This window comes from Pogoniulus pusillus, chromosome 4 (assembly GCF_015220805.1).
Source record: "Pogoniulus pusillus isolate bPogPus1 chromosome 4, bPogPus1.pri, whole genome shotgun sequence".
In the NCBI taxonomy this organism is placed as follows: domain Eukaryota; kingdom Metazoa; phylum Chordata; class Aves; order Piciformes; family Lybiidae; genus Pogoniulus; species Pogoniulus pusillus.
In genome coordinates this window covers 45468603-45493731 of record NC_087267.1, presented here as the reverse complement: position 1 = coordinate 45493731, position 25129 = coordinate 45468603, and the positions used below count along the sequence as shown (strand labels likewise).

The 25129-nt window shown below is 46.7% G+C and overlaps 1 protein-coding gene across 4 annotated transcripts in view; it reads left to right on the top strand.

Moving 5' to 3' along the window:
* The window catches only part of CHCHD3 (coiled-coil-helix-coiled-coil-helix domain containing 3), a 200602-nt gene extending 175700 nt beyond the window's left edge, over positions 1-24902 (top strand). For 2 of the 4 annotated variants that reach the window (XM_064142736.1, XM_064142738.1), the window contains 2 exons: positions 14483-14618; positions 24215-24902. In XM_064142736.1, coding sequence (XP_063998806.1) covers positions 14483-14618; positions 24215-24238 — 160 coding nt within the window. In that variant the 3' untranslated portion in view covers positions 24239-24902. Of the gene's footprint in view, positions 1-14482; positions 14619-24211 lie in introns of all 4 variants that reach the window. The other 2 variants (XM_064142735.1, XM_064142737.1) reach the window with 1 other exon arrangement.
* Positions 24903-25129: the final 227 nt, after the last annotated feature.

The following is a 25129-nucleotide window of genomic DNA, read 5'->3' as shown; positions in this document are numbered from 1 at the left end:
CTCTTGAACTAGTGAGCCTGGAACTGGACACAACAGTCCACAGCATGCATGCCCTCATTAATAAGTCAAGAATTTTATCATTATTAACCACATGAATTTATTTTAGCATCTTTATATTCAATCAAAACTGTTCCCTAAGCTAAAAAAATAAAGTAATGTGCATCTTAAATTTGGGTAATTCCAACATGTGTGGTTCCCTTGGCAGCTGCCAGGACCAGCTGTGTGTGAGGTACATTTGTGTAATAATATCTTGCTGTACTTCTTATTTTAAGGGGATTTTGTTCTGGATTTGTTTGTTTGGTGTGGTTTGGGTTTTTTGCTTGTTTTAGGGAGGGGAATTTTTATAACTGAATAGCATTTAATAAATAGTATGAAATAAAAGTGTTGAATCTTAACTTTGTCAGGGTTGCTGGGTATCTTGTATTCATTTGATGGCTTGCTCATCAAGCTGTTTGGAGTGTAAGGAGTGACAGGAGGTCAGCTCAGAGGTTCTCATAGCTTGTTGCACAATAGCTGGGAGTGAGTATAGGGAATGGAATGTAGGCAGTGATACTGTTTTACCTTCATACAAGGAGTGGAGTTAGGATTTCCTGTGCCAAATAGTGGGGATTTGCTTGTAATCATCCTAGAATCATAAAATGGTTTGGGTAGGAAGGGACATTAAATATCACCTAGTTCCAGCCCCCACAACATGAGTAGAAACACCTTCCACTGCACCAGGTTGCTCAAGGCTCCATCCAACCTGGCTTTGCATACTCCAGAGTCTCCATCACTTCTCTGGGCAATCTGTTCCAGTGTCTCACGACCCTTACTGTGAAGAATTTCACGATGAACATCTCTTGCATTATTGCACAATTATCATTTGAACCCACATCACAGAATCATGGAATCAACCAGGTTGGAAGAGACCTCCAAGCTCAGCCAGTCCAACCTAGCACCCAGCCCTGGCCAGTCAGGCAGACCATGGCACTAAGTGCCTCATTCAGGCTTTGCTTCAACACCTCCAGGGATGGCAACTCCACCACCTCCCTGGGCAGCCCATTCCAATGCCAATCACTCTCTCTGCCAACAACTTCTCCTGACATCCAGACCATAGCTCCCTCAGCATTACTTGAGACTGTGTCCCCTTGTTCTGTAGCTGGTTGCCTGGGAGAAGAGACCAACCCCACCTGTCTAAAACCTCCCTTCAGGTAGACAGCAATGAGGTCCCCCCTGAGCCTCCTTCAGGCTGCACACCCCCAGCTCCCTCAGCCTCTCCTCACAGGGCTGTGTTCCAGGCCTCTTACCTTGTATATGTGCATATAGTAAGCCCAGTATCTGTTAGCAGTGAGTACAAGTTGTTCTTTCTGTGTTGGAGTCATAGAGTTGTTTCAGTTGGAAAAGACCTTCAAGAATCACAGAATAAGACAATCAGGTCCTACCATTACCTAACTCTACCAACACTAGTGCTAAACCATGTCCCACAGCACCACATCTCTGCCTCTTTGAAACACCTCCATGGGGATGGGGATTCAGCTGCCTTCCTGAGGAGCCTGACATGGTGTTTGAGAACTGTTGCAGAGAAGAATTTTCTTCTAATACCCAACTTAAACCTCCCCTGCTGCCACTTGAGGCCATTTCCTCTTGCCTTATCACTTGTCACTATGAAGAAGAGACCAACCCCCATCTGGCTCCAACCTCCTTTCATTCAGGGAGTTGCAGAGATTGAGAAGGTCTCCCCTCAGCCTCCTTTCCTCTGGGCTAAATGACTGCAATTCCTTCAGCCACTCCTCACTGTTACTTGGACAAGGCTGGAATTACATTTTCCTTGTAGCTATGCTGCTAGAAAGCCTCACTGGCTGTCTCTCTTCCATGATTTCACAGGTCCATCCCTTGTTCACTTGCCATTCTCTAGGCTAAAGAGATCTCATCCTAATGTGACATCCTAAGAATCTGAAGACTCACCTTGGCAACCAGCATCCATCCCTTTAGGATTCAGGGAATCTTTTTTCTGGTCCTCATCCTAGTGTTTTCTTGTTGCATGTCTCAGCCAAACAAAGGGTTTAAGAATGTGCATAACTTGGCACATGCAAATATGGAATTACTCAGTGCCTGAAGTTCTGCTCGTTTTTATGTGCTTTGCCAGCTTGGAGATCATAAATTCTCTCTCCTCATCTCAGAGATGATCTTTCTTCCCTGCATGCAATAACTGAGTTGTTAGAATGCAAGCTGTAGTTTCCACTTTGCTTGTGCTAGAAGCTGAACAGGTATCCTACCAACAGACCCAGTGTTTACCAGGTGGGAAATGTTCACTAAGTGACAAAAGGACACCTAAAAGGGTCAGTGGTCCTCCTTGCCAGTCTTTGTTGTTAAGCCAGGTTCTTGTCTGCTTACTGAACTTGGCTGAGTGTAGGCATAATTAAACGTCTGCCTTCAAGCAGTGTGTCTGTGAATATGCTGGAATGTGTCTTTCTTCTGCATCTCCATCTCTAAATTTCAAAGGTGAGAAAGGTTCAAATAGATTGTTATTTTCTTTTAGGGAGGCTGGGTGAGAGATGAAATAAACAAGAGGATGACAAACATTGCCTGTGTTTTTGTCAGTGCCAGGATTTTAGGTGAAAAAAAAAAGGTGAAACTAGCTTACATTGGCTGCAGGAAGAATATTGAGGTCCTAGAGTGGGTTCAGAGAAGGGCAACAAAGCCAGTGAAGGTTTGGGAGAAGAGCTCTTGTGAGGAGCAGCTGAGGGAACTGGATTTGTCTCACCTGGAGAAAAGAAGGCTGATGAAGGAGACCTTCTTTCTTTCAACATCTCCATGGAAGGAAGTTGGAAGTTGGTCTCGTAACAAGTGACAGAAGAAGAAACTGCCTGAAGTTGCACCAGGGGAGGTTTGGGCTGGATGTTAGAAGAAGCTTCTTCAGTGAAAGGGTTCTCAAACACTGAGACAGTCTCCCAGGGGAGGTTGCTGAATCCCCATCCTTGGAGGTGTTTAAAAGATGCAGAGATATGGTGCTGAAGGGACATGGTTTAGCACCAGACTTGGTAGAGTGAGATAATGCTTGGACTTGATGATCAAAGCTTGATCATCCTCCTATGAGCACAGACTGAAAGAGTTGGGGCTGTTCAGTCTGCAGAAGAGGAGGCTCCCAGGTGACCTTCTTGTGGCCTTCCAGGTTCTTCAGAGGGCCTATAAAAAAGCTGGGGAGGGACTTTTTAGGCTCTCAAGGAGTGACAGGATTAGGGGAATGGAGCAAAGCTGGAGGTGGGGAGGTTCAGAGTGGACATGAGGAGGAAGTTGTTGAGCAGGAGAGTGGTGAGAGGCTGGAATGGGTTGAGGGAGGTGTTTGAGGCCCCATGGCTGGAGGTGTTTAAGGCCAGGCTGGCTGAGGCTGTGTGCAGCCTGCTCTAGGGTAGGGTGTCCCTGGGCATGGCAGGGCGGTTGGAACTGGCTGCTCCTTGTGCTCCCTTCCAACCCTGACTGATTCTATGCTCTTAGAGGTTTTTTCCAACTGACATAATTCTATGATCCTCTGAGTATTAGCACTGGACTTGATCTCAAGGAGCACCATCAATAGAGTAAGTTGTACTCTGTGTTTTGCAAAAGTCATTTATTTAGTGTCACTGCACACATTCAGCATGTTCAGTTGTAGAGCAGAAAGGACTTGTGGTGGTTCTTTTCCACCATTTCATCATAGATGTGTTAGGCAAATTCTTTCTTTTACACCTTGTGGAAAAGTCACACCATGCAGTCAAGTGTAAGTAAAAGCAAGAATCAACTCAGCAGTCCTTGATCTTTTGCTGGCAGCACTTCCCACACTGTAATTTTGAGGGCTCTGTGTGGGCACAGTTTGATTATGGACTGCTTCATAACATCAGTTGTAGATAGTCAGAAATCAGATCTGTGGAATTAACTTCCAAATGATTTTCAGAAGAACATAACCATTTGGTTTGTGCTTTACACATTTCATAATGCACTTTCAAGTCATCACCTACTTAATGTGAGAAGACAATCTTTAAAAATAATTTAATATCAGGAGTAAATTAATTTCAACACTAAAAATAGTGGAGAAGCAGTAAGGACCTTCATTACCATTTGCCCTTTTGTCTTCTTTTCCCTTCTCATCCTTTCTGCAACTTTTCTATACAGTATCACAGTATCACAGTATTATCAGGGATGGAAGAGACCTCACAGATCATCAAGTCCAACCCTTTACCACAGAGCTCAAGGCTAGACCATGGCACCAAGTGCCACGTCCAATCCTGCCTTGAACAGCTCCAGGGACGGCGACTCCACCACCTCCCCGGGCAGCCCATTCCAGTGTCCAATGACTCTCTCAGTGAAGAACTTTCTCCTCACCTCCAGCCTAAATCTCCCCTGGCACAGCCTGAGGCTGTGTCCTCTTGTTCTGGTGCTGGCCACCTGAGAGAAGAGAGCAACCTCCTCCTGGCCACAACCTCCCCTCAGGTAGTTGTAGACAGCAATAAGGTCTGCCCTGAGCCTCCTCTTCTCCAGGCTAACCAATCCCAGCTCCCTCAGCCTTTCCTCGTAGGGCTGTGCTCAAGGCCTCTCCCCATCCTCGTTGCCCTTCTCTGGACACTCTCAAGCATCTCAATGTCCCTCCTAAACTGGGGGGCCCAGAACTGAGCACAGTACTCAAGGTGTGGTCTAACCAGTGCAGAGTACAGGGGCAGAACGACCTCCCTGCTCCTGCTGACCACACCATTCCTGATGCAGGCCAGGATGCCACTGGCTCTCTTGGCCACCTGGGCACACTGCTGGCTCATGTTCAGACAGGTATCAGTCAGCATCCCCAGATCCCTCTCTATCTGGCTGCTCTCAGCCACTCCGACCCCAGCCTGTATCTCTGCATGGGGTTGCTGTGGCCAAAGTGCAGCACCCTGCACTTGGAGCTATTGAATCCCATCCCATTGGACTCTGCCCATCTGTGCAGGCGGTCAAGGTCCCGCTGCAGAGCCCTTCTGCCCTCCAACCCAGTCACATCTGCCCCCAGCTTGGTGTCATCTGCTAACTTGCTGATGACTGACTCCATACCCTCATCCAGATCATCTATGAAGATGTTAAAGAGGATGGGGCCCAGCACAGATCCCTGAGGGACACCGCTAGTGACAGCTGCCAGCTGGATGTGGCACCATTCACCACCACTCTCTGGGCTCGGCCCTCCAGCCAGTTCCTAACTACAGACTAGTCCTGCAGATCCACCCAGCACAGATGCTGTTGGATGTGCCTGGTGGAAAACCAGCCCCCTTCACCACCACCTTTCCATGTCACAATGGGAAGCACCAATGTCTTGCTGCTGCTTCAGGCTTGTCACGTATACTTCAGCTTTGAGCTAACTTCTCTAGGTCTTCTCAGCTAGGTTTACGTTCCACTCATGCTGATTCTTTCTGCAGAGTGTCTCAAGTGTGGCCTCTCTTGTCCATCTGCTCAGCTAAATCCATCACTGCTCAGGATAGCAGTTACTACAATGGGGCAGAGAGGTTCTGTTATTTTTTCATCGCTTGTTTTTGCTTTGTTGTTTGTTTCCCCCCCCCCCCCAGCCGTGAGAAGTGAAATTATGCCCTGATGATGTCTGTTGAAAGCAGTGCTACAGATGATTTGCTACCCCAGATTCACATCATCTGCTTTCATCCTGCCACTGCCTTCCCCATCAACTTTGCCCATCCAAGTCACACCTTTTCTTGTTTGAAGCCCTGCAGATGCCATTTCTGCTTCATTGCTGTTTACTTTCTCTCTGAACCACTCACTCACCCAGTTTCCAAGCAAGCACCAAGTTTCAGAGTTCCTCAGCAGGAATTTCTTCTAGACATAGGCAACCTTAGTTGTGTCACTTCACCTCTAAAAATCCATTTGGTTGTTGGTAAAGCACTTTATGACAAATCATAGGATTGTTTTAGTGGGAAAAGACCTTTGAGACAATCAAATCCAACCAAGTCTGCCAAGTCTGGTGCTAAACTATGTCCTTCAGCACCACAGTTCTGCCTCTTTTAAACACCTCCAGGGATGGGAATTCAACCATCTCTCTGAGGAGCCTGTTCCAGTGTTTGAGAGCCCTTTCAGTGATGAATTTTCATCTGATGTCCAACCTGAACCTCCTCTGATGCAACTTGGGGCCATTTCCTCTTTTCCTGTCATTTATTACCAGGGAGAAGAAAAGAAACACCTTTTTTCCCTCTTGATTTCTTTGCATGTTACCTACCTCAGCTGGAGTCTGGTCACAGTGTGTCTTCTGTGCTGTATCAGCAAAGAAAACAGGTCAGGACATCATGTGCAGCACTCTCCTTGCTGGTGCAGTGGATCTAACTGATAACATGTTCATTTATCCTAGAATTGTAGAATGGGCTGCCCAGGGAGGTGGTGGAGGCACCATCCCTGGAGGTGTTCAAGAAAAGCCTGGATGAGGCACTTAGTGCCATGGTCTGGTTGATTGGGTAGGGCTGGGTGCTAGGTTGGACTGGCTGAGCTTGGAGGTCTCTTCCAACCTGGTTGATTCTATGATTCTGGTTTGGGTTGCAAGTGACCTTGTGATGGTTTGGGTGTTCCCCGCCCCTGACTTTGGAAATCACCCAGACTAGACTCAGCTGGCTCTGGAAATTGAATGCAGCTTATGTTTACAGCTAGCACAATATACAAGCAGATATTTACAGTAGATACAGTTACAGACAGAAATAGTAAAAGGTAATACAGAAACACAACAGCCCTTCCAGAAACCTGAGTCCCCAGGAGGGGCTCTCAACCCCCCTTCCACCTTCCCCCTACCCCTCTCAACCTCACCCCAGTCCCAAGGAAGAGTGGAGGTTCGGCCAGGGGGGCTAGGAAGCAAAGTGGATTACTCAGTGAGACAGCAGAGAGGCTAGAGAGAAGTGCAGCTCAGAGCTGCCAAGCAGAACGACTCCCTTATCTGTGTTTGGATTCTTGTTCTTATACGTCTCAGCAAGCCAGTGAGTGAAGTAGACATCAGCACTGTTTCACAGCCTGTGATCTAATCCTTCTCACCAAAACATTCTAGCTAGGCTCAAACCAGCACAGACCTTTACATTTCATCTAGTCCAACAGGACTTGTTTTGCAGCTAACACTTTCCTGGACAGCACCAGGCATGGCCAGGGGATCAGCAGGTGCTGGGGACCATGCCTAGTTTGCTCTTTGGATGTGGATGTGCCAAGATGCTGGTTTGGAAGGGAAGGCAAGATGAAGAGAGGCAGGTTGTGCTGTATCATACTACCTGGCCTTGGGCCCAGGGGATCATCTCTTGTCTTTTTTATTTAGAGATACAGAAGTAGCCTGAGATGCCAGGGGTCACACAAATAAAACCAGATGCTATGATAGGTGTCAGCATCTTAATGAGGAAGAAAACGAAGCCCTGGGTACCTGTGGCCATCTAAAGGCACTCTTTTTGGTACTATGTGCTGGGATTTTTGTTGCTATTTTTTTTCCTCCCATATTTTATGACAATTGCCTGAAGACCTGATCTGGTGGAATTATGCCAGGTACCTGCACAGCTGGAAACTCATCAGCAATTCAGATTCCTTCAGTCAGAATGTCAGCTTTATCACAAAACCCTGCCAAGCTTACCGTGGTGATTGCGAATTTCCTCTTTAGTAGACATTTTGTTTGAATGCCATGAAGGGGCTCCTTTCTCAGTGCCCCCAGGAGTACAATAAGCTATGCTCTTTGAGAGAGGCTAGATGAGTACAAAGTTACCTTCATTAGCTTTTCTCTTCATCCTTTAGCATAGAATATTTCTTTTTTCAAGCCTGTCTCTCATTTTCTTTTGTGGCTTCCATCCTATTACCTCTATGAGATTGTAGTGCAGCAGCCTGATGGAAGCGGTGGGTGCATGGCTCCCTCAGAGGTTTATTCCAGCACAGAGAGAGATTCTGCTGGCATGTGAGGTGCTTGAGGAGCAGCTGGGAAAGCAAAAGCAGATCCAGTAATTGCAAACTGAATAAAAACACATCGTTCCCAGCGTGCCATGTGGTGCGTGGTGCAGGTCAGGCTGCGGCTCCTATTGACTCTAGCTAAGAAAGGCGCTGGAGATTTCATGTGTGTGTTGATTCTCTAAAGGAGTTGTTGAGTTGCACTGAATGGAGACAGAGATCTGTTAAGGTTCCCTGGCAGTTCACTCCTGTCAAGGGTTAGGCTGGACTGGCTGCTAGATGAGTGACAGACTCTCTGTGAGCCACTCTGCTTTCCCAGAGGGGAGAGAAAGGGAATAAGGGAGAGTGAGTGATGTGCTGGAAAAGGAACTAAACCAGCTTTAGTGAATATGATAACAATAACATGAAATAGAGACAAACTGATATCAAACCCAACCCCTGACAGCAGTGACATCACTGTCTCCACTGATGCTGGGGGCAGGTACCTGGGAACTCCCAAACTGGACTCAGTGACAAATGAAAACCAGATTCAGGAGCTGGATTCTGGAACTATAGTCAGGAACAGACATACTGAGATCAAAGGCAGAATGGACAGAGTCCTGACAATGCCTGTGAGGTCTGGGGAGGTGGGACTATGGACAAGGTCTTGTAATGACAGGATGAGGAGGAATGGGTTTAAACTGGAAGAGAGGAGATCCAAACTAGATGTTAGGAAAGGGTTCTTTGCAGAGAAGGTGGTGAGACACTGGCACATGTTGCCCAGGGAGGTTGTGGCTGTTCCCTGCCTGGAGGTGCTGAAGGCCAGGTTGGATGAGGCCTTGAGTGACCTGTTCTAGTGGGAGGTGTCCCTGCCTGTAGCAGGGATGTTGAAACTGGATGATCCTTAAGGTCCCTTCCAACCTACACCATTCTATGGTTCTATAAGATACCAGCCATTGGAGAAGAAGCTTGGTCCTGGTGACCCCTAAGCTTTATCCTGAAGATGATGCTCATGGGATAGAATCCTTTGTTGGTCAGTTTAGGCACCCCACAGGTGCCATCTCTTTCTTACTGCACTCCAACATGAGATGTAAGTTGTAGCAGTGGACTTGGTCTGTACAAACAGCAAGTCTAAGCAAGAACCTTTCTGCAGCCCAACCCTTGCCAGTAACTCTCCCCATCAGTGTTCTCACTCCCAGATGCAGGCACTGACTGTGCAGACATGTCCTGAACTTCAGCAAGTACAGTTCCTAAGAGCATGACCTGAGAAGTCAAATCACTGACCAGAATTAGTTCTGCTCTAGTTCAGACCAGGACAAATCAAATCCTGTGTTGTGTGTTTTTTGCTTCAGTTTAGTTATAAAATTCCCAAGTGATTTAAAAAAGGAAAAAGAAAGGAAAATAATGAGACACTTTCCCTGCTACAGCTCCTAAAATGCGGGAGACATGAGATAGTGCAGGGAAGGAACCTTCTGCACAAATCAGGGTCAGGTGTGAGAGTAGACCAGGCTGCTTTATTCATTCAGGTGTTTAAAACCTCCCCATTTTTACAGCAAATTCCATGTAATTACTGATTTGACAATATTTGCCTTTTCTTACAAGCTTTACCTTCAGCTTTTTCTTGAGTCCTGCTCACTGCAGTGAAGTTAGACTAAATGACCTTTAAAGGTCCCTTCCAACCCAAACCATTCTACAATTCCTTCAAGCCCCACAAATCCTTAAATGCTTCTGTAAAGCAGCCTTTATTTATAGGAACCTTAGAGAAGTTCTTTGTTAGGGAGAGATTTCATTTCTCTTTGGAGGACTTTCCTTGCTGCTGGCTGTTTCTGACCATCCAAGAGTCCTATCATCCATCACCAAACAGAAATCAATCTTAAACCCTTTGGTAGGGTTCCCATAATGCATGATGCAACCTTCTCTCCCAAGTGGGAGATCCTGCAGCACATGGTTTATGGCCAGTTAATGTTAGGCAATAATCTCATTTAGTGTTTTCCCCAAGGTGCAAATAGTACATTAGAGTAGGGTAACAAGAACAGCTGATCAATATAGAGCTGGTGCTCTCCCTCAGTAGATTAATCCATGAAAATGGACTCTGTTGTCTTGAAGAAGTGGCCCCATATTCACATTGACTTGCATTGGATCTGCAGGGCCTGGAAGAACAGCGGGCTGAGAGCACAGCTTGAAAAACTAGCAGTGAAAAGTCATAGTATGAAATCAAGCAACTGAGGGGCAGAGGACAATGTACCATGGAACTGTTTTGGTTGGAAGAGACATTGCAGATCATCAAGTCCAACTGTTAACCCAGCACTGTGAAGCCCATCACTAAGCCCGGTCCCTCAATGCAACGTGTACATGGCTTTCCATTCCCTGCAGGGATGGGGACTCCACCAATTCCCTGGGCAGCCTGTTCCAGGGATTGAGAACCCCTTGGGAGCAGAAATTCTTCCTAATGTGCAACTTAAACATTCCCTTGTGCAACTTGAGGCCATTTCCTTTTGTTCTGTCACTTGTTCCTTGGGAGAAGAGACCAACACTGCTAAAACCTCCTTTCAGGGAGTTGGAGAGAGAGAGAATCATAGAATCAGCCAGGTTGGAAGAGACCTCCAAGCTCAGCCAGTCCAACCTAGCACCCAGCCTAGCCAATCAACCAGACCATGGCACTAAGTGCCTCAGCCAGGCTTGGCTTCAACACCTCCAGGGACAGTGACTCCACCACCTCCCTGGGCAGCCCATTCCAATGCCAATCACTCTCTCTGCCAACAACTTCCTCCCTCACATCCAGCCTAGACCTCCCCTGGCACAACTTCACACTGTGTCCCCTTCTTCTGTTGCTGCTTGCCTGGGAGAAGAGACCAAGATTTGGAGTTTTGTTTTATTTGGAGTGTTGGGATTTATTTGTCCCATTACTAAAACATTTACTAGAGCAAGCAGAAAGTAAATGCACAACTGATAAAGAAAACATTGCAATGTCAAAAACCCTGACAGTTTCTGGCCCTTCTTTAAGTAGAAACAAGACAGAGGTGGGTGCTGACATGCTTTAACAAAAGAGTTCTTCCTTGCCTTGATGATGTAAAACGATCATTAAAAGCCAGATAATGCACACGAGTTAAAAAGAGTCAACCAAGAGTTTATGGCTGCACTGTGGGGTGATCTTTGAGCTGTTCCACTTCATCAGTTGCTTTTCAGTGTCTCCCTAAAGGCTTCTGAGCAGCAGGTCTCTGAACTTTGGAATGAAGCCTCTTTGTTTAGCTGTGCTTCGTGGGGGGCACCAGACTGTGATTGTTGTGGCATATCTGCATTTTCTCCTTTGTTTTTAATTTGAAGAAACCCTCTCATAGCATAGCAGAGAGACAAGTTTACTGTGCAGGGTACTAGGAAAGAAGAAGCTCTATAAAAGAAAGGCTGCGAGACCTGAGGGTGTTTTGTGTGGGGAAGAGAAGCCCAGAGGGGATCTTATTAATGTTTGTAAATACCTTAAGGGTGTCTGTCAAGAAGAAGGGGCCAGGCTCTTTTCAGTGGTGCATTGTGATAGGATGAGGGGCAGTGGACACAAACTGGAGCACAGCAAGTTCCACCTTAGCGTGATGAAAAACTTCTATACCGTGAGGGTGTTGGAGCCCTGGACTAGGCTGCCCACAGAGGTTCAGAATCATAGAATCGTAGAATCAAGCAGGTTGGAAGAGACCTCCAAGTTCAACCTAGCACCCAGCCCTATCCAGTCAACCAGACCATGGCACTAAGTGCCTCATCCAGGCTTTGCTTGTTGTGGATTCTCCTCTAGAGACATTTCCTTCTCTAGGCACTATCTGGTTGCATTCCTGTGTGACCTGCCCTGGGTGATCCTGTTTTGGCAGGGAGATTGGACTCTAGGATCTTCAAAGGTCCCTTCCAACCCCTACCATTCTATGATTCTATGAAATCATCAATCTTAGGTCTACAGAGAGTGTATGTGGTGCTTCCTCTTGTCTTCCATCATCATGCAGACCTTGCCATAGTCAGTCAGTGTGCAGCACTTTGTGGGCCTACGTTCTGATGCCTAAAAGGCTTTTGATGTACTTGCTGATATCAGCAGAGGGGGGATTAAGGGAAAATCCTCCTCTCTAAGACTACAGACGTTTGAACTTCCTGATCATAAAGTGTGGGCACCTGGGACTGCCTTTTAATTGTGGTTTAGGTGTTTCACAGATGTACAGTAATGAATGAAGAGAGTGAGTGGGATGTTTTATATAGGTACATCCTGTAAAATCAAGGTGACTTCACATTCCTTTCTTTTGGTACTACATCTTGAGCGACTGCCAAGAAGTCACTTCCCCTAAGGAGCAGTGTTGTGCTTCACGTTTCACTTCCATACTTGAGCAAAACAGAGCTTTGCCTTGGCTGAGCAGCAAAATAAGAGCAGAATGTTCATCTGAGGATACTGTGGCTAATGAATCTCAAGTTTTTTTACAACCTTATTGAATTAAAACTAATATGGACAGGAATGGATGTTAGAGAAGCCACTGCGAGGCATTCCTGGCAGGGTAGATGGGAAGATGTCCTAAGAAAGGCACCAAAGTTGGTGAAGGGTCTAGAGCATAAGTCTTGTGAGGAGCAGCTGAGGGAATGGGGGGGTTAGCCTGGAGAAAACAAGTCTGAGGGGAGATGTTCTTGCTTTAGAATTATAGAATGAACCAGGTTGGAAGAGACCTCCAAGATCATCCAACCCAACCTAGCACCCAGCCCTATCCAGTCAACTAGACCATGGCACTAAGTGCCTCATCCAGCCTTTTCTTGAACACCTCCAGCCACAGTGACTCCACCACCTCCCTGTGCAGCCCATTCCAATGCCAATCACTCTCTCTTGAATGTAATGCAAAGTCTGGGATAAGGTAGAGGAGTGGAAAGGAGGTAGAAGGGTGGTTGGGAGCCCTTTCTTGGGACTCTGGTTTCTGGGAGGGCTGCTGTGTTCCTGTATTACTTTTCAAATCATATATTTCTGTCTATAGATGTATATGTTGTAAATATCTGCTTAGATATTGTGCTAAGCTATAAATATAAAGCTTCATTCTAATTTCCAGATCCATTGAGTCCAGTCTGGGTGATTTTCTTAAGTGGGGGGGTGGGGGGGGTGGGTAGTACCCAAACCATCACAATTTCCATGGACATTCTGTCTCTGAAACACTTTACCAACCCCTTTACTTTTGAAATAAACAAGTGTTATATTCCCACTTTAATTCTGTGCCCTTATCAGCATGAACAGCAATTTAGAAATCACTGCAAAAGACAAGATTTTTACCCAAATGAGATTGGATTTTCCAGGAAGGACTACAGAAGCTTCCCTTTCTGTGGCTTCTATGGAAGGCAAAACACACATTTGCATCAGCCTAAAAGGTGGCAGGAGCAATGGGTTCAGACAATAAAGAAAGCAGACAAAAATTCCTAAGTAACTTGCACATCTGCTGTGAGGATTAGAATTGAGGTGATGGGAAGGAGGATGTGCTGAAAATAGAGGCTCTCATCAGATCAGCAAAAGTAGGTTGTGTAATTTGCTGATGGTAGTTGGGTTTTGATAGTCTGGAGGTCAGCCCAAGGGGTGGTTTTACTTCTATGCAGGAGCAGTGTTTGCTAAGTAGCGAGATTAGTTGGTCCTAGGGCTGTCAGCAAGGAAGCTTTCCTGTGATTCTGTGACTGTGCTGTAGGTGAGGTCAGATGTGTCTGCCCTTGTGGCCAAGAAGGCCAATGGCATCCTGGGGTGTATTAGGAAGAGTGTGTCCAGCAGATCAAGGGAAGTTCTCCTTCCCCTCTACTCTCCCCTGGTGAGACCCAGTCTTTAATACTGTGTTCAGTTTTGGGCTCCCCAGTTTAAGAGGGACAGGGATCTGCTGGAGAGGGTCCAGAGGAGTGCTACAAGGTTGAGTAGGGGACTGGAGGGCACTGCCTGATGAGGAGAGGCTGAGTGCCCTGGGGCTGTTTAATCTGGAGAAGAGAAGACTGAGAGGGGATTTGATAAATGTTTATAAGTATCTGAGGGCTGCCAGGATGGGGGGGGACAGGCTCTGCTCACCGCTCCCTGGGATAGGACAAGGAGCAATGGGTGTAAGTTGCAACAAAAGAGTCTCCACCTCAACACAAGGGGGAACTTCTTTGCTGTAAGGGTCCCAGAGCACTGGCACAGGCTCCCCAGAGAAGTTGTGGAGCCTCCTTCTCTGGAGCCTTTCCAGGCCTGTCTGGATGTGTTCCTCTGTGCTCTGTGTTAGATAGGATTGTCCTGCTCTGGCAGGGGGGTTGGACTCGATGATCTCCTTGGGTCCCTTCCAACCCCTACCATCCTGTGATTGCTGAGATGTGTGCTCACATCAAGTTGGATGTTCATTTTCTCTGCTAGCTGGAAACTGAGAACTGGATCAGGATGACATTGTGGTCTCAATAGCCAAATTCTGCAGCTCACGTTGCTATTTGCATCTCACTTTCCCCCCTTATAACCCAACTAGCTCTGGAAACAGCCCTTCTCTAGAAATTCAAAGTGTTTCCTTCACTTCTAGTATTTAATTTACTCCTTTCAGAGTGATGCTGTGTACAAAAGAGATGCACAAAATTCATGCAGTCTTTTGAGAAGGAAACCAAGAGGTTCTTTTCTCTTTGCCCTTAGGCGATACGAGTCTCACCCGATCTGTGGTGATCTGCAGGAGAAAATTCTACAGTGTTACCAACAGCATGCTCAGGAGACCCTCAGCTGCTCTGCCCTGGCCAGCCAGTACCTGCACTGTGTCAATCATGCCAAACAGGTGAGTTAGAAATATGGACACTCAATCATGGAACCGTGAAGGACGTGGAACTGTTGGAGCCAGTCCAAAGGAGGGCCACGAAGAAGATCTGAGGGCTGGAGCAGCTCTGCTGTGAGGACAGCCTACAAGAGCTGGGGCTCTGCAGCCTGGAGAAGAGAAGGCTTTGAGGAGACCTTAGAGTGGCATTCCGGTACCTGAAGGACCTAGAGGAAGGCTGGGGAAGGACTATTGACAAGGTCTTGTAATGACAGGAGGAGGGGGAATGGGTTTAAAGTGGAGGGGGGGAGATTTGAACTAGATGTTAGGAAAGGGTTCTTTGCAGTGAGGGTGGTGAGACACTGGCACAGGTTGCCCAAGGAAGTTGTGGCTGCTTCCTCCCTGGAGGTGTTCAAGGGCAGGTTGGATGAGGCCTTGAGTGATCTGTTCTAGTGGGAGGTGTCCCTGCCTATACAGGTGGTTGGAACTGGATAATGACTGTAGCATGGTTGTTCTCTGAACACTGCAGGACAAGGACAATTGTCTGACTGTCTGGGCAGCTCTAAAATCACTTTATGATGTTAAACATTGGCATCATTAGTGAAAACGTTAAAGAGGATTCATGGGATGAAAAATAAATGTCAGTGAGATCACCCTGTCCCTGGCAAAATCACTTCCTTCGATATACCCTCCATCGTATGCCCTCCTGCCTGATTGTTAATGCACCAAGCCCCTGAACAACTTCATTTCCTTAAAAAACCCACAGCCTACCAGATCTTCCTGCTCATATTTTTTTTCTTGATGTCCAAGCCTGAGGCTTTCTTTCATAAAGCTTTATTAGTTTTGGAGAGGTGGTTGAGCCTTGCCCAGACACCCAGGCATGAGAATTGCAGCCAGCTTTGTCCAGTTGCCTTCTTTGAGCACAGGAGCTCCTATGAATCCATCTAGAAAGTTTTCACAGAATCACAGAGTGGCAGGAATGGAGTCCAACCCCCCTGCTACAGCAGGATCACCTAAGTCAGGTAACACAGGAACTTGTCCAGGCAGGTCTTGAAAGTTTCTAGGGATGGGAGCCTGTTTCGGTGCTCTGCCAGCCTCAAAGTAAAGAATTTCATTCTCATGTTTAGATGAAACTTCCTACATTCAAGTTCATGCCCTTTACAAATTCACATTGAGTTGGAAGGGACCTTCAAAGGTTATCTTGTCCAGCTACCTTGCAGTGAGCCGACACACCTCCAACCAGATCAGTATGCCCAGAGCCACATCAGTTCTGATCTTGAGTGTCTCCAGGGACAGGGCCTCAATCATGTCTCTGGGCAAAGTGTTCACTCTCATTGTGAAGAACTTCCTCCTCATGTCCAACCTAAGTCTACCCAGCTCCAGTTTCAAACAGTCACCCCTCATCCTATCACCACAAGCCCAAACAGTCCTTCCCTAGCTTTCATAGAATCACAGAATCATAGAATCAACCAGGTTGAAAGAGACCTCCAAGATCATCTAGCCCAACCTAGCACCCAGCCCTAGCCAGTCAACCAGACCATGGCACTAAGTGCCCCAGCCAGGCTTTTCTTCAACACCTCCAGGGATGGTGACTCCACCACCTCCCTGGGCAGCCCATTCCAATGCCAATCACTCTCTCTGACAACAACTTCCTCCTAACATCCAGCCTAGACCTCCTCTGGCACAACTTGAGACTGTGTCCCCTTGTTCTGTTGCTGCTTGCCTGGCAGAAGAGACCAACCCCACCTGGCTACAGCCTCCCTTCAAGTAGTTGCAGGCAGCAATGAGGTCAGCCCTGAGCCTCCTCTTCTGCAGGCTGCACACCCCCAGCTCCCTCAGCCTCTCCTCACAGGGCTGTGCCCCAGGCCCCTCACCAGCTTCCTTGCCCTTCTCTGGACACCTTCCAGCACCTCAACATCTCTCTTGAATTGAGGAGTCCAGAACTGGACACAGCACTCAAGGTGTGACCTGACCAGTGCTGAATACGAGGGCAGAATAACCTCCCTTGTCCTGCTGGCCACACTGTTCCTGATGCAGGCCAGGATGCCATTGGCTCTCTTGGCCACCTGGGCACACTGCTCCTCATGTTCAGCTACTCTCTACCAGTACCCCCAGCTCCCTTTCTGCCTGGCTGTTCTCCAACCACTCTGACTCTGCAGATATTGATATCCCTGTGTCCCATGCAGTTACAGAAGTGCAGCTATGGAAATGCAACTACAAGGTCTCCCCAGGGCCTTATCTGCTTTGGGCTGAACAGCCACAATTCTTTCATCCTGTCATTATAGGAGAGGTGCTCCACTCCTCTGATCATACTTGTGGCCCTCCTTTAGAGGCACTCCAGGAAATCCATGTCTGCCTTGTGCTGGGTTCCCACAGTTGGACACATCCCTTTCTTCTTTCAGCTATCCAGGCCCCCATGACATTTTGAGCTCAATTTTCTTTCCTTTAAACTGAAATGCAGATTTTTTCATCTAATACCTGCTATGACAAACAGTAATTGGTGTCTGTATTTATTCTTTCTGAGTTTAGGGTGATTTTTACATTCCAAAATCCAGGCTAAAGACCCTGCAGTGTGGGTGGGTTTGAGGCATTTTGGAGATAAGTTCAGGGAATAATATTGAAGTGTTATATAGTGCATTAGATTCTCACCAAGGCTTGCATCACCTGGAACACTTAATTTACTGTTTTTATAATGTATTGGGTTTTTAATTAACAACAAAAAAAATGTTACATTAATTACTTCAAGATGTTTAAGCTACAACCAGAGTTTCTTTCTGATAGGAATTTCTTCAGCAGACTATGATGAGGGTGAATTAATTCATATTCAGAAGCTGTATGAAAAGAAAATTGCATAGATCTGAGCATTAGGTTTAAACACCCTTTTAAACACCTTTCTTTTTTTGGTTGAAGATCTTCACCCAGGCCTGTCAAGTAGTTAAAAGTGTTTCCTAAATGTTTCCTACTCTCTTTCACAAAAGCTTGAAGATGAGAATTCAGAGAGGTTTCTCTCTTATGATAAGAGAGAAAGAGAAGCCTTTTATGATGGAAATATTTGCAGGCAGGAACAATGAACATCAGTCCTCTGTATCTCATCTTCCATGCACTGCAGCTGTAATTGCAATTATTTTTACTCACTGATTGCCCAAAAGTCCAGGCAAAGGAAAAAAAAAACCCAAACCAGTTCCTTGGAAATAATTGCTAAGTGCTGCTATAAAATACTGCAGAATTACCTGCCACGGGTGCTTGGTTGGAAGGCAGCAGAGTGGCATAAAGAGCAGGTTCAGAAATGAAGAAGTTAACTGACACTGGCTACAAGAAACAAACAAAGAAGAAATGTTGCTAGAGGGAACAGAAGCAAGATATTGAAAACCAAATAAGTTAACTAATCCGATTTCCTGGCGAGGAGTCTGGGCACTTGTGCTCAGGCTGAGCACACTTTGTGCTTTTCATAAATTGAATTTATTGACTCCTCTTTCTTTCCTATCTTGCTTATAATTATCTCACCCTCTCTTCTGTGTGCTCCTTATTTCTCCTCCTGTCTGTAATCTCATGTCTCTATCTGTCCTTTTCTCCCCCTTGTTAGAAAAGCCCAAAGAGTCGTTAATTCTGTGGAGTTTGACACATTCTTGTATCCTCGCTTCAGATCTTTGCCCAAAGTCATGAGAAGCCAGGGAGATGAATTAAACAATATTATTAATGTTTGCATTTTATTATAATGGTAACAGAGAGCAGAAAAAGTCATTAAATGGAGCCATTAGGGAGAAGATATTAAGGTTGTCTGTGGCATTTTGTGTTCCCGCTGCTGCAGTAACACCAGACTAGTCACTGCACTACTGCAGACCATGCAGTGGCATTTTAGTCATGCTTTCTGCTCTGCATCCACTCACATGAACAAGGTGGTTTTTAAAATACCTTTTTTTTTTTTTCCTTCTGTGTGCTTTTTAACCCCTGGAGTTATAGAATCAACCAGGTTGAAAGAAACCTCCAAGATCATCCAGCCCAACCTAGCACCCAGCCCTATCCAGTCAACCAGACCATGGCACTAAGTGCCTCATCTAGGCTTTGCTTCAGCACCTCCAGGGATGGCAACTCCACCACCTCCCTGGGCAGCCCATTCCAACGCCAATCAACCTCTCTGCCAACAACTTCCTCCTAACATCCAGCCTAGACCTCCCCTGGCACAACTTGAGACTGTGTCCCCTTGTTCTGGTGCTGCTTGCCTGCGAGAAGAGCCCAACCCCACCTGGCTACCATCTCCCTTCAGGGAGTTGTAGACAGCAATGAGGTCTGCCCTGAGCCTCCTCTGCTGCAGGCTGCACACCCCCAGCTCCCTCAGCCTCTCCTCACAGGGCTGTGCTCCAGGCCTCTCACCAGCTTCGTTGCCCTTCTCTGGACACCTTCCAGCACCTCAACATCTCTCTTGAATTGAGGAGCCCAGAACTGGACACAGCACTCAAGCTGTGGCCTGAGCAGTGCTGAGTACATGGGCAGAATAACCTCCCTTGTCCTACTGGCTACACTCTTCCTGATCCAGACCAGAATGTCATCGGCTCTCTTGCCTACCTACAAGTGTTTACAAGATCTCCTAATTCCTATATGGAAGCACAACTAGCCTGTAGCTTAATGAATCCTGCACAGTAGTTTCCTATTAAACCATTACATTTCAGAGAAGTACAAGTCTCTGCAGGCAGGTGAGATTTGAAAGTGCTTCAAAGAATGGTACCAACAGCTGCAGGTATCTAACAGCCTGGCTACAAAATGTTGAGAGCATTCCTGTGCAGAAGGAACTGAGGGTGCTGGTAGGTGAAAAGATGGACACATGCTGGCAATGGGTGCTCACAACCCAGACCCAACAATGTCTTGGGCTGATCTCCTGTGCAGTGAGGGAATCCTCCTGCTGTGCTCTGCTAAGACTCTGCTCGCAATGCTGGGTCCAGCTCTGAAAGGATGGCCATGAGCCAGCAGTGTGCTCTTGTGGCCAGAAAGGCCAATGCCATTCTGGGCTGTGGTTAGTAGGTCGAGGGAGGTTCTCCTTCCCCTTTACTCTGCCCTGACTGCAGAGAGGGGTTGGACCAGATGACCCTTAAAGGTCTTTTCCAACCCAAACAATTCTCTGATTCTCTGTTATCCTTCAGCCTCTTTAGTCTTGTAACCATTATTCTAACTTGTAGGATCAAGTGATCCTTAATCATGCTTCTTGGCCAGAATAAATCCATTATTTTAGGCACATCCTCCACTCCTTTTACTATATACTGTCTTTCAGTGTAATAGAAAAATATGTAGAAGTGGTCTTGCTGGAAGCACTCAACTTATGGCCACCATTTAACACTACCTTGTTTGAAGGGAGCTCAGTGTGGAAGAGTCAGAGCAGGTTCCCCTGTACTGGTTTAATGAAAACAAACAAACAAACACAAGAAAAGAAATATAAAGACATGAAGTAAAATCTGTAGGTGCTATTAAATGGCACCAGTCAGTAAAGAGCATTTAAAAAAGCACCCAAGTGTAGACAAAGCCAAGACCTGAGACACTCCCAGTTGTCTGAAGATGAAATGTTGTGGGGAGAAATATGCATGTGATGAACAAATACCTGCAGTTTCTATCCTGAGGACACTAAATAAAAGTAACACAATTTTTTTGTTTCTCAGATCTTTTGGGAATTTCCTGCCTTAACCTAGGCAGTGTTAAATTTATGTAAAGTTAATCTTCAGCTCAGGGATGGCTTTGAGCAAGTTTCAGTAATACCACTGCAGAAAGAGTCTTCCAGCTAAAGGAGCCTTCATCAGGTTACAGAAATCTCTGCGGGGAGGCTGTCAAACTGAGGCTCCAGATTTTGTTAACTAATAAAAGTTTCCCTTATTTTTGTTTGTAGTAGCACTCCAGGGAGCATAAAACCCAATCTTTTTGGTTTGTCTGTGTGTACTCATCTGCTGTGGATCCTGGAGAACATTTGTGATCAGAAGGACTTTAACTTCCTAGCTGCACTCTGTCATGCTCCTGAGTACAGCTCCTAAGTCTTGCAGAAACACTGCTTGATCTACTTGAATGGTTCACAGGCTCACAGGGTGCTAGGGGTTGGAAGGGACCCAAGGAGTTTGTAGTAGCACTCCAAGGAGCATAAAACCCAATCTTTTTGGTTTGTCAGTGTGTACTCCTCTGCTATGGATCCTGGAGAACATTTGTGATCAGAAGGACTTTAACTTCCTAGCTGCACTCTGTCATGCTCCTGAGTACAGCTCCTAAGTCTTGCAGAAACACTGCTTGATCTACTTGAATGGTTCACAGGCTCACAGGGTGTTAGGGGTTGGAAGGGACCCAAGGAGTTTGTAGTAACACTCCAAGGAGCATAAAACCCAATCTTTTTGGTTTGTCAGTGTGTGCTCCTCTTCTGTGGATCCTGGAGAACATTTGTGATCAGAAGGACTTTAACTTTCTAGCTGCACTCTGTCATGCTCCTGAGTACAGCTCCTAAGTCTTGCAGAAACACTGCTTGATCTACTTGAATGGTTCACAGGCTCACAGGGTGTTAGGGGTTGGAAGGGACCCAAGGAGATCATCAAATCCAACTCCCTGCCAGAACAGGACCACACAATCTAGAACAGATCACAGAGGTTCAAGTTACTTTTTGGTAATACCATGAGAATTTGGTTAAGGACAGGACAAGAGACCTTTCATTCACTTTTATTTTCCCAACTCCTAACTGACAACACCAGATTCTCAGGAAAATGTGTCCTGTCTGGGCAGATATTGCTGCTGAAATACTTGAATCAGCTCTTTAGAGTCACAGCCTGCAAGGCTGAAGGTGCCACAACCTCTTTGTGTCTCTGTCCCTCTGTGTAATTATCTTTGAAGATAAAATGTTTTTTTTCTTGTTTATTTGGAACCTCTATTGATTTGATTGATCTAATTATGGGATTGTTTGGCTTGAAAAAGACCTTTATGATCATAAAGTCCAACTGCTAAGATGGCACTGCCAAGCCACCACTGAACTACATCCCTCAGCACCACATCTCCACAGCTTTTGAATTCCTCCAGGGGTGGGGTCTCCACCACTTCCCTGGGCAGCCTATTTCAGGGCTTGACAACCCACTTGATGAAGCCTCTCAGTGCAGTTGTCTGTAGATCTCCTGTAAGATTTCAGGCTTAACATTTGGGATTGCTCCTGCCATAAGCCCTGAAACATAGCAATTCACTTCCTACCACTCCTTATGAGGATGCTCATAATTATTGTCTTCCTCATTTTATGGATTCTCTAGGCAAGAACAGTAGGTTGCCTTTGTCAGCCTTGTTGTCCTCTAGTGAACACAGATGGCCTCAAGCATGCTTTTACTGCCTATCCTGTCAGTGTGCTGTTAGATTCTACTTTCTCTTCTCCTCGCTGATCTAGGCAATTAGTATCTGTATATGTGCTTGTTTCTGCAGATCATCTCTAGGTCATGGCAGCAGGAAGCTTTTAGTAGGGCTTGCTTACTGTCCTTGCAAGTCTGTACTTTCATAGTACAGGCCAGGTTCTCTCAAAGGAGTCAAGACCTTGGTGGCAGCCAGAAGGAGGAGCCAGGAATTTCCAGACCTGTCAGCCCGACCTCAGTGCCAGGCAAGGGCATGGAACAGGTTGTCTTGAGTGCCATCACAAAGCACCTACAGGATGGCCAAGGGATCAGGCCCAGCCAGCATGTGTTGAGGAAGGGCAGGTCCTGCCCGACCAACCTGATCTCCTTTCATGATCAGGTTCCCTGCCTGGTGAGTGTGGGGCAGGCTGTGGATGGAGTCTACCTGGACTGCAGCAAAGCCTTTGACTCTGTCTGCCACAACAAGCTCCTGGCACAGCTGGCAGCTCCTGGCTTGGACAGATTCACTCTGATATGGGTCAAGAACTGGCTGGAAGGCTGGGCCCAGAGAGTGGTGGTGAATGGTGCCACATCCAGTTGGCAGCTATCACTAGTGGTGTTCCTCAAGGATCAGTGCTGGGCACAGGCCTGTTCAATATCTTTATTGATGATCTGGACCAGGGGATTGAGTCCAGCATCAGTAAGTTTCCAGGTGACACCCAGCTAGGAGCAGGCATGGAGCTGTTGGAGGGTAGGAGAGCCCTGGAGAGGGACCTTGCCAGGCTGGATGGGTGGGCAGAGTCCAATGGGATGAGACTGAACAAGGCTAAGTGCAGGGTTGTGCACTTTGGCCACAACAACCCCAAGCAGCACTACAGGCTGGGGACAGAGTGGCTGGAGAGCAAAAAGGAAGAAAAGGACCTGGGATTACTGGTAGAGAGCAGCTGAAGATGACCCAGCAGTGTGCCCAGGTGGCCAAGAGAGCCAATGGCATCCTGGCCTGGATCAGGAGCAGTGTGGCCAGAAGGACAAGGGAGGTTATTCTGCCCATGTACTCAACACTGCTCAGGCCACCCCTGGAGTGCTGTGTCCAGTTCTGGGATCCTCAATTCAAGAGAGATGTTCAGGTGCTGGAGCATGTCCAGAGAAGGGCAACAAAGCTGGTGAGGGGCCTGGAGCACAGCCCTGTGAGGAGAGGCTGAGGGAGCTGGGGGTGTGCAGCCTGCAGAAGAGGAGGCTCAGGGCAAAGCTCATTGCTGTCTACAACTACTTGAAGGGAGGCTGTAGCCAGGTGGGGGTTGCTCTCTTCTGCCAGACAACCAGCAATAGAAGAAGGGGACACAGTCTGAAGTTGTGCCAGGAGAGGTCTAGGCTGGATGTTAGGAGGAAGTTGTTATCAGAGAGAGTGATTGGCATTGGAATGGGCTGCCCAGGGAGGTGGTGGAGTCACCATCCCTGGAGCTGTTGAAGCCAAGCCTGGCTGAGGCACTTAGTGCCATGGTCTGGTTGATTGTCTAGGGCTGGGTGCTAGGTTGCACTGAATGCTCTTGGAGGTCTCTTTCAACCTGCTTGATTCTATGATTCTAGTTGTCACATCTGTGCTTTTAGCTTTTGGTGGCCTGGCTGTGCATAGGAGGTGACTGATCATAGAATTATAGAATTGTTTAGGCTGAGAAGGACCTTTCAGGTCATCAGATCCAACCATTAACCCAGCACAGCCAAATCCACCACTACCCTGTGTCCTTAAGTGCTAGATCTACATGTCTTTTAAATCCCTCCAGGGATGGTGACTCTACCACTTCCCTGGGCAGTGCAAGGTCAGTGCTACACATTCAGACTATTGAGATTTTGATTGTGACTCAGAACACAGGAAGGACATAGGTAGGGGAGATAGTGTGGTAAGACTTCAAGATATACATCCTTGAGCATGTAATGGCTGGGAACAGGATTCATCTTACTGTAAGGTCAGAGATTTTAAGTTCTTTAGTAGCCACATACAAGAGCCATGGTAGCTTTAGGATGGGTGAAAAGCATTCAGCACTGCAACTCTTCAGGCCTCCAAATGCCTGGCTTGTGGAATCCTCAGATAGCCTCATTCTGCCTCTGAGGCTTGTCTCTCTGATGGTGTGTGTGCTGACAGTGTTCCTTTTGCTATATTTCAATGTAAAAAAACCCTGCAAATCCTCAGAAGGAATTGTAGCCAAACTCCAAGGAGTCTTTGGGATAGCTCAGAGTTACTGAAAAATGTGTTTTCTCACTTTCTCTTCCCTTCTCCCCCAACCGTTTCCATAGCAGAGCATGCTTGGGAGAGGAGGATAAAGGCATCATCCAAATCAAGCACAAGACCATCAACTCTAATTTCAGCAGAAGAGCATTTTTTCCCCAAAAAAATGATATGACAGCCCATTTCCAGGGCAGGCCAATAAAGAGAAGAATGGGAAGAAGCATTTGAAGAGCAGCAGCCACCACGGCTCAATCAGTGTGACCGTTTGAAAAGCCGAGACCTGTATCCTATTCCATCACAAAGCACACAGCCCAAGATCCTGTTCAGTCTTAGTAAAATCCACTTATTGGTGATTGAAGGAAGGAAAAGAAAAGAGCCTTTCACTGACCTCAGTAGGGAGAAATATCCTTCAAACGCTGCTATTTCCTCACTGCCAAAAGCACGGGTATGTAACACTCGCTGTGGTGGGACTTTGTGAGCAAGTCAGCTGCTGCTCCGTGGTGTGCTGTACTCCTTGCTCAGGTTAAAGTTTCCCTCTAATGACAAACTAAATCGTGTTCTAACTTATTGCACAGATTATGTCACTTACCAGAGTCTCTCTCCAGGCCTTCTGCTGGAATGATGTTAATGATCCAACATTCAGTTGTAACACGGCCTTTATTTACCTGAAATTATTCTGTTGTGCTCCTCACTCCTCTATCAAGTACTGATGAAAATGCCTCTCTCTGTACCAACAATAAATATATTTTATGAACAAGAGTGATGCTGCAATCTGTCTCTCTTTCCACAGCAGGCAGGTGGATGGTGTTCCCTCTGCTGCGTGAGCCGTGGTTGTTCCAGCAGATGTTGCTGCCGAAGCTCTCAAGCGTAGGTTTTTATGCATCACCAACCTTGCTTTCAGGAGCTTACATAGAACTGCTTCGACTTCTAGGTTTCTTGGTTGCCTTTCAGGTGCTGGATTCAGTGATCCTCATGTGTGCTTTGCA